The 9,740-nt window shown below is 40.1% G+C and overlaps 1 protein-coding gene across 1 annotated transcript in view; it reads right to left on the reverse strand.

Moving 5' to 3' along the window:
• The window catches only part of LOC308396077 (alpha-1,6-mannosylglycoprotein 6-beta-N-acetylglucosaminyltransferase B-like), a 126,925-nt gene extending 121,649 nt beyond the window's left edge, over nucleotides 1–5,276 (reverse strand). The window contains exons 1-2 of the mRNA XM_080881138.1: nucleotides 4,740–5,276; nucleotides 471–583 (exon numbers count right to left, since the gene is read on the reverse strand). Of these exons, the coding sequence (XP_080737264.1) occupies nucleotides 471–583; nucleotides 4,740–4,807 (181 nt within the window). The 5' untranslated portion in view covers nucleotides 4,808–5,276. The remainder of the gene's footprint in view (nucleotides 1–470; nucleotides 584–4,739) is intronic.
• Nucleotides 5,277–9,740: the final 4,464 nt, after the last annotated feature.

A 9,740-nucleotide genomic window follows, 5' to 3' on the forward strand; every position in this document is an offset into this window, starting at 1 on the left:
GCAAACATGGATCCATGTACATACTGTATTGGCATATAACCTGTAAAGCAAAATGTCCCATGGAGACATTAAAATGATGCGAATTCTATTCTATTGTTTCTGCCACTGTACATATTATATGTGTTTTAATGGGATTAAGATTCATTTCAAGTGTACTGTTGTGTGCAAAGGTGTGGAGACACCAAGGTTCTTCTTCTGTTTTTTGAAATAAAGATCTTAATCCAACCACTGCAGCTTTCGATGAATTCTGAGTCTTTAAAGTAAAAAAGCAGCAGCTTTCCCACTAAAGGTCACACTGGTGTAATGTTTCACAATTTCACTGGTTGTGCAGTGGTATTTGAATTTCTCCTCATGATTTCTATGCAGTATACCAATTTTAAAACATGAAACATTTTAATTCAGAGGAAGAGCTTTTACACACATATACTTGCAAGCGGGCTCTCATTGTCACACACAAAACATGTCATTACCTTCTGTGCGGATGGTAAAGGGGGAGTCCCCCAGTCTCTTTGCTGAGAACTGCCCCCCCAGAGAGGTCATTAGAAAACACAGGCTGAAGAAGCCTATTCCCACCACGAATATCCTGCAACACAGTGGGAGGAGAGGGGAAAGGATAAAAGGGGAGTTAAGACAGGAAAAGCATATTTATCAAGATGGGCAGGTAAACTGATATTGTGGGAAAGTAGTTGGAATATAATATAATAATTATAATATAATAATAGAAAGAGAAATAAGAGAGGGAGATTTTTAAGCCACACAATGGAAAAATGATGAAAGGTGTAAAGCATGAAAAGAAAAAGTAGGATTGTACACAGATGAAAATGCCAACAATTACAGAAGACACGTTTTAGTTGAATAAAATGATTGACAGCAAAAAAAAGGAGGAAAATAGAAAGATGAGAGGATGGGAGAAAATGTGGAGAAGAGACATGAACAGAGTCAAAAAAAAAAGGAAGAAGTTCCAGAAGGCAGAGCACAAACGGAGCAGTGATCGCACATAGAAGAGAAGACTCTCGAAGCCAAAGGGCACTTGAAACAAACTAGTGTTGTGACATTACTGCTTGGCACACATCAAGAACAACTGCCAAAATAATGTGTTGCTAAGTGCGGGCAAAAAAAAAAGCAAAAAAAAAGCAAGTGATTATTAATGCAATGTGAAAGGTGTGCACAGGGAGAGAGGGCAAAAAGGCATCAAGAAGGAAGAATGGAGCCAAAAGCATTACGTTGCTAAAAACGGGTAAGAAAGTGTAATGCTAACTAAAGTCTTTGAAACAAAAAGTGGCATCAGCCAGCCCTCTGTCATAAAACGTTGTTTTGTGGCAAATATCAGATGTTTAAAATGTCACCATAAAACAGAGGGGAAAAGAAAGTGAGGATCTGTGTCGGTTCTGCCTGGTTAGACGACCATGAGAGAATGCAATCGCTGGCTTAAAAGAGTTTAAAAATCAGGTCTTTGGTGTCTGTATAATTCTTGTCCTAGTTAAGTTACTCTCTTCAGTGTATATGGATCAGAGGTTATCTCATTATGCTGAGTCTTTGGGGGAAGAAGCGAGGAAAGGCCGTCAGTGATTTTGATTCACTGGACAAAATAACAGTCAGCCTCTGTGCCTAACAAGTCGAGCCCTACTTTTAAAATGTTGCTCCACTGATAACCTCCACAAATGGGGACCCACCCCTAAAAACTGGGTTAAGTGACAATAAACAAAAATAAAATAAACAGCAGTTAATTCAGCAACTTAAGCCATATTTCTAAATCATGTATATTTTGGGGGGTAAATTCTTTAACCATACAAATTATACCCATCTTAAAATGCATGATTTTGTAATATCACTATGGCAATTCACACAAATAAAATTTTTGGACAGAACTTAAAGTGGTAGAAGAAAACAAATATATGAATAATTTATATTTGCTTTTCCTCCAGAGCCAGGCATGAGTTGTTTACATGAATGCCTGGCCCACTATAAAATCTGACAGCACTTCCAGAAATGGTAAGCAGCTCCTGTCACACCAGTTTCTGAATTAAACCTCTTAATATTGAGGAAACAAATTACTATCAACACTGAGGAGGAACGACCACTTAAAAGAACATTTGCTGAGCTGATCTAATCAAAAGGGATAGAGATGATGTCGAATAATTTGTTAAGTGTACAGCTTGGCGGTTTGGCAAGCCACTGGAGCGACTCTGACTTCAAGATAGAGCCAGTGTGTCCTGTCCTGAGTCACAGAAAATGCAATCAGGTATAATCCAGCAAAGCTTCTCTTCTTTGAGAAACTTTTTTTCCCATCCTTCTTGAACACAAGAACACACTAAAACTGAAAAAGTCATATTGATCGTAGCTTGAGTTTAATGGGTTGCACCAAATACAAGCTGCTATACGGTTGAATTCAATTATTTACAGCGCAGGACACACACACAGTAATTTGTGCACAAGTACATTTTGACATGAGCCTTCCCAATCCTCCTTCTCAGCGTTATTTTCTGGCGCCAAAAGCAGGTTATTCAACAACACTTTAAAGTGATTATCACCGTGCCCGTCAAGATTACAGCGAATGGCTTGAATAAATAAAGTGTCAGGATGTTAACAGACTTTTTGTGTGTGTAGAATTTCTTTATTGATTTACAGAACATAATCACAGTTGCTATTTCAAAGTCTCAGTATCTAACCATTGCTGCACGCTCTCATTTGTTCTGCTTTATCATTTAGCTGTTTGTCTCTCCCAGGAAACTGCAATATTAAGAAATACTAACCCCCCCACCCCACCTGTTCCATGCATATTATGGAATGTATTAGAACAGCTTGATCACTGTCAGAGGAACAAACTGCAACACTTCAATATGCGATGTGACTTTAAACCCATACAGTCATTGTGATCAAGAGATTATTTGACATCGCTGTGAGGCCGTGATCCGAAGATACTTACACCTGCATGGATTATGCACTTACTCTACAAGCATCTGCTCAGAAAACCAGTGAGGAAAGCAGAAAAGTCAACCCGATCTGATACAGGCCTTTACTGAAGATGGCCTGTTATTTGGAAATCATTGTTTTTGTCAGTGCTTTGTAATATTGCGATAAGGGGGGGCAGTGACAGTTTGGAAAAGATAAAGGGGTTACTCAGAGACAATTTTTTTTTATAGCTAAACACAAAGGTTGTTTGTTTTTTTTAATCCACTTTATCTTTTCTTTATAATTTATCCCAGATGCAGGAATATTTTGTGTGTGTGAGTGTGCAGAGGATGAGGCAAAGGCAGCGATGTTTGTAAGAAACAGGCTAATGGAAAGAGAAAAAGAGATTTTCAGCTCACGCGGGAGTGCAGAGGCTGGTCTAATGCTGTCCTAGAGCAAACGTTTCCTCTCTTATCGTTTAGCCGTTTTTGCGAAGTGGCGTTAGGTGGGTGATATGAGAGGATTATGCCCCGGTCCTGCCTGACGAGGCTTTAATTAACAGGCTTAAAGTGAATGTTCTGCTCCTTATAATTGGATCAGAGGGAGAGATGTGCTATCAGTTAACTGGCTTCCTCACAAATATACTTATCAGATTTTGCCTCTAGGTAGATGATTTTGAAGGGAGAGAATTTCTACCAGGCATGGTAGGGAATAGGTGTTACTTGTGGTGTTTTCCAGGAAACTTTTCCTGGCACCTAAATGAGCCTAAATTCTCATAATGACTCTTAATTTGTGGAGTTAATACACAGAAACGGAACCATATAAAAATTCACTGGAGGTTATGTTTCCACATGTATCATTTTGGCACTTTTTTTTTGGCTTGAGCCTTGGGGTATCACTTAAGGTTAATGTACTGCAACTATTGTGCTTTTTCGGGGATCTGTGCATTGACCCTGGGAACCTTCATCTCACCAACCTGCTTTTTAAGGGAAAAACATAATGGAATCTGGCATAATTTCAAATGTGATACTACACAAATCTGCAACAAGCGCTCATTGTCTGTGCTGTCGAGGTTAGTGTGGCTTTATCACAAAGCTGCTTAGCTGAATGTGTTTCTGAGTTAATGCTTGATCTACCGAGTAGATGGCAGGTGAAGTAATTCCATGCAACATGAATGTAACCATCACCCCACCCCCATCCTACTACCCCCACCCCTTTTTTTTTTTTTTCAAAGATTGCACAGCTTTGCTCCCTTACCCTACTACATACATGTAACACTTTCAGCAATGGAAACTGGGTATAAGGCAAATTGTAGGGAGGGGGAAGGATTACCTTAAGGATTTAAAATCTGCCACTATCAGAGAAAATTTAATAGGAAGGGCTGACAGATCTACTCAGTTGAGTATAAACTCTTTTATTCATATGTAAGGAATCCTGTCCAATGCAACAGAGCCACACAGGTGTAGATCAGCGATCCACGCAATATGAAACTACAGCAAGTTAGAGCACGGTTTGCAAATAGTGCAGACCCTCTATCAACATTTACAGTCTTTATCCATATGGATTTAGGTGGAATTGATAGGAGGAACATCTGGTGTGTGGGTGTTTTGATGAGTGACAACACATGTATGCACTCCTTCCCTGCCCTCCATGTGCACATTGCCGAATTACTGTATTTTTCAGGGCTTTGCAACTCTGTGCAGCCAGAAGTTGAGTCAGTCAGAAAAACAAAGCAAAAAACAAAACAAGCAAAAAATAAAACTGCATGCTAAACATAAACGCAGCGAGGGGGGAATGCACACGATGCTGGAGGCTATAAGAAAACTGTGTCAGCTCTTTGTTCTCACCTGAACGGTTTGAACGTTACTAGACATCTTCTGACCATTATTTTAGCGTCGGTGCTGCCAGCAATCATTTTCCAAAACCAGCGAGTCCTGACATCGTTGTTAACCTCCCGACCTGGAACTTGAGGTGACCGACCATTTTTAAGTGCGTCCCATACAGCGGTCCACAGCACAACACGCCTTTTCTACAGATAGAAAAATAAACAGCGGAGCTTCTTCACCTATCCAGAAGAAAAAGTCTGAAGTTTCATTCAGTGAGCTTCTTTATCCGGGAGTGAAAATGTCATTAAAGCGTTATATTCCGTCTCCAGGCGAGCACGGTGAAGGAGAAGTCGCCGCGGGTTGCGCCGAAGCTCTGGAGTCCTTCACCAAAAAAGAAAAAAAAAGAAAAAACGCACAAAAAATGGCGTTTGATAAAACATGTGAGGGAAGATGTTTGTTTGTCGGTCGGTATATTCGCTCGCTCTCTTGGTTTTAAAAGAGGAGAGACAGCTTCGTAGTCGATTTAACTTCGCAGCGCACCCAGCGCGAGTGTGGCCAACCAGCCAGCCGGTCTTACAGTTCAGCTCTCACGAGGCGAGCTGGCTCAGGTGAAGTGCTGAACGTCCGGCTAATCTTTTCAAAATAATAGCCCCGCCAACGAGCAACCGATTCTAACAGTGGGGACAAACACTAAAAGAAGAAAAATCCAAGCGCGAATGTCAAACATCCAAATTGCAAATTACTTACAATCACAGTCCTTCACAAACAGACACTAATGTTGCCTAATTATATTCTGAAAGGGTCTACAAACACAAAGAAACTATTAACTAGAAGTATAAATGTAAGTAAATATAGAAGAAAATAAGAATTTATTCATTTATTTATTTATTTCCCTTTAGATTTGGAAAAACGTGAGGTGATTTTTTCCTTCTCTGAAATTTTCGCTCCTTATTCATTTGGCTGTACAATACACGCTGGAGAATTTGGGCTGTCTCCCAGATGAAGTTTTTTTTCTGACAATCTCATTAGCCAATTTTCCGTCGAGCATATAAATTGAAAAGCTCTTTAACAAACACACGTACTTCTTTTATTTGTGAGGTAATTCATTTTATTTCCTGTATCATTGTAGCTACCGGTGACTGACTTGATGCTGGTCCCTCGACACTGGAGCGATGGACAGGTCTGGATGGTCGAGACCCTCCGCGTCGCACTCACTTCTGCATGACGCCATCCCACAACTCTCCCATGAGGAGCACTGAAACATCGCTCCGTGCTTCACTGTCTTTTTCCTTCAGTTTGTGCAAAGTATGTACAGTTAACTGTTGCACACCTTTCCCCCACGCAGCTAATCAAAGCCCCCTGTTGTGACTCAGTCCCACAGGTGGATTTGAAAGGGTCATCAGTATTTCTCTACCCATGGGTGAAATGAGCGACGGCAGCTGTTTTGACACATTATTTAATGCCCGTGATTACAGCGGGTTATAATTACAATGTAGGCTGGGTTAAATTTCTTTAAGCACACTTTTTGCACATTAAGCTTTAGATTGCGCATTTGAGGATTTGCTCTGGTAATTGTTTCAGCACCATGGAGAGCGCTGAATGTGCTCAGGATGCATCGGTGGCATCCAGCGGCAGGTAGCGGTACTGCAGCAGGAGCAGACGCAGCATCAGTAGCACCAGGTGGTAGTAATCTAATGTTATGCTTTACATTACCCATTACCACATTTACACGGCGTGCTGGGATTCAGTACAATAACAAATAAAACAACACCCTCCACCCCAATGTAGTAAAGCGGGTAACACCCACTCAACACACACCTTATGGCACTGTGCAGAATTAGCTTCAACAAATAGGGAGGGACACTAGCTATCTTGAGGCTACCTTATTTGTTCACCTCAATGATTTGCAGTCAGCTCTAGCCACATGCACAAAGTATGCAGCCTTTGTGGCCGGTGGAGCAGAAACAGAGTCAGAAGGTGGGGTGCGGTGGGGGGGATCTGCAGTGGACCAGTCTGAGGATGACAGTGAAATCTCAAACTCCCTTCATGGATCACTTGCGCTTGTACATAAGGATTTGACTGACAGCCCACCACCCACATAGGCTGTCCCTCTCTGTGGGTTGTGGGAATAGTGCTGCTCTATCAACAGGAATCCACTGTGCAAACATGGAATTCTTGCACCTTTTGTTTGTGTGTCTGTGGGTGTGGATACATTAATTTTATTCTGCACAAATGCATAATACAGACACACACACAATCATGCACATGCACACACTACAGTAGAAATCACTGATGTTTAAAAAGCAGTCTGCGAGACTCAGAAAAATACCCAAAGGCATGGCACACCGCCTCAATTCAGACTCTTACAAACCAAATGTAGACATTATCACTGGCCCACTTTTAAGGAATCATTCGGAAAATGTTGCATCATCAGTGAGATAGATGCATTTAAAATGGCAAACTCTACCCCCTGCAGCGGTAAACAGAATTGTTTCAGTGGAAGAATGAAAGAGGTATTAGGTCAAATTCTATATTAGTAGAAATGTCACAGACTCTTTCACAGCTATAATAGTGCATTTTTTAGTAGTACCCTCATATTTTCCACCACTTGGTTAAAGAGGAGCTAATTTTCAGCTTCTTTTTTTCTTGGACTCTACTAGGGTAGCTTTGCATGGTTAAAAAAAGTACCCCCAAATGTTCTGGTACATAGCCTTGACACAGCTACTGTCATTTAGGTCTACTGCTAGCTCTAGTACCTTTTACAGGAGCAAAGATTACAGCAGTGGAAATATTACACTGAATACCTGCACACCCTGGGATATAACAGTAGACTTAATTCTTCAGTACCAAGCTGTATCAAACAGTGTCTAAATACTCATGTCCCTGGTAATAGGTGAGGTGATGTGAGGGAATTACCCTAACTCCCTTTTCATATGAAAACGTCAGCTCTGTGGAAATACCACAGTTAAAGTAGCAAAATGTTATCCTGCTGATTCTAAGTGTCTGTATATTATCTCCCTGGGCTATCATTTGTTATACACAAAGCTAGCAAGTGATAGAAGAATTACAAAGAGCAGCTCGGCTACATTATAATCATGCCCATGGTCTTAACTAAAGCTTCAGTCACAATTTATGCTGTCCAGTTTTCCCTACCAGAAAAGTATTTCAGTGATATGTTTACAGCCTTTTGGGTCTGACTTCTCCACATCTCTCTTTATAAAGTAGCTTTCTCTTAGCATTAGGTTGGTTGAACATCTAGCTTCACATAGGTCCTGTTCACAAGAGTCCCCTGGGAAGTGGTCTGAACAAACAAACATGCTGCCTTTTGGCTGTTCATGGTCCAAAAAAAAAAACATTTTTTTTTACATAACGCAGATTTAAGAGTTATAAAACTTGTCAGAAACCTGGTGTTTAGAGCAGTCTAAAGTCTGAACCTTGGGCTCACAGGGATTACTTGTACGTACGCTTACCTCATTATTTCAAATGTAATGTTTAAAATTAGCGTCACCTTCCAAAGGTGTATGCAGTGAGACCCATAAGTTTTTGAAAGTGACACAAATCTGATACATTCTTACATTCTGGTCAGAGTATTGATTGATTCACTGACACCAAAAGACCTGAAACACAGGAGAAGTCATGAATAACAGAAGTATTCCTGTGGTTAAGAAAAACAACTTCACAACATCTATCCAATTCAACAACAGGAGGAGGTAGGCACGCCATTGTCAAAGTCTACAATGAATTTAAGCATAGAGTGTTTACAGCAAGTTACAACCAGCATGTTGGGAAGAAAACAGTATGGAGAAGGAAAGGAGCTCCTAATGATATGAAACATAATGCATCAGAGGCAGCATTATGAGATGGACTTATATGGCCGTCACTGATGATCTGACTGCTAATAGAAGTATCAGGATGAACTGTGAAGTGTTTGAATCTCTACTACGATCAAACAAAGAAGCAGAAACTGAAGGTAGCTGCAGTAAAGGCCTGACAGAGCATCGCAAGGAAAGAAACAGTATTTGGTGATGGTCATGGATTCTGCAATGCATTTTCGTTCATGTATTAAAAACAACCCTTGTATGTAAAATGATGTTAGTTTGTTAGCTTAAAGCCTGCACTGCAGTTAAGCCTTAATTATACACATTGAATTGTGGTGGTGTCATAAAGAAAAATTACAAAAAAGTGTTCATGTAAAAAAGAAAAGAAAAAGAAAATCAGCATATTGTTTTAAATATATGACACAGAAAATATTAAACATTTAATAGCTGCACTTTAACTCCCTCCAGTAGTACTTATCACTAGTATTAATGAGTTTTTACCTTGAAACAGAACATCGCCTGACACAGATAAAACCAGGTGCAGATGTAAAGCTACAGTAGCTGCAGAAGAAGCTGGCAATTAGTAATGAAAAGAGAAGAAAGTCCTGATGTTTAGTGAGTTTATTATCCCATGTTTCCTACACAGTCTTGGTACTGTGGACTTTCTTTCTGCATTTCCTTTTTCTTGTTTATGGTTTATGAATTAGACCCAGCTCACTGACGACATTGGGGATTTAAAAACACCCTTAACTATACTTAGTCTGCTCCAGTGCATTAGCACAGCGTACTCTAGTTAAATCACTGCAAAAGTCACTTAATAAAAATTGTAACAAATGAGAAATAATGTAAAAAAAAAAGTGTGTAATTAAAGTGGAAACACATGTGTGAGAATGCATAGAAATCTGCACAGTGCTTCATAGCATAAGCTGAATATAACTTATATATATATAATAACCTTTGCAGCATTTAAAGGGAGTTGGAGGACCCTAACACACAAACACACTCAAAAACAGGAACAGAGTGCATGAAATAAAGATGAAGAGAGAGCATTTGTTACATATGGTATGCTTAACACATTTTCTTGTGAGAGGGATGACTAAACTGGAAGGGGAACACTTTCCATCTATCAGCAGACAGGGACAAAGAGAGGAGAGCATACAGGGGCATTTGTTTCAGCTGTTTCACACGAACATCTTTCATCTTC

This window comes from Rhamphochromis sp. 'chilingali', assembly GCF_963969265.1.
Source record: "Rhamphochromis sp. 'chilingali' genome assembly, chromosome: 4".
Lineage (NCBI taxonomy): Eukaryota > Metazoa > Chordata > Actinopteri > Cichliformes > Cichlidae > Rhamphochromis > Rhamphochromis sp. 'chilingali'.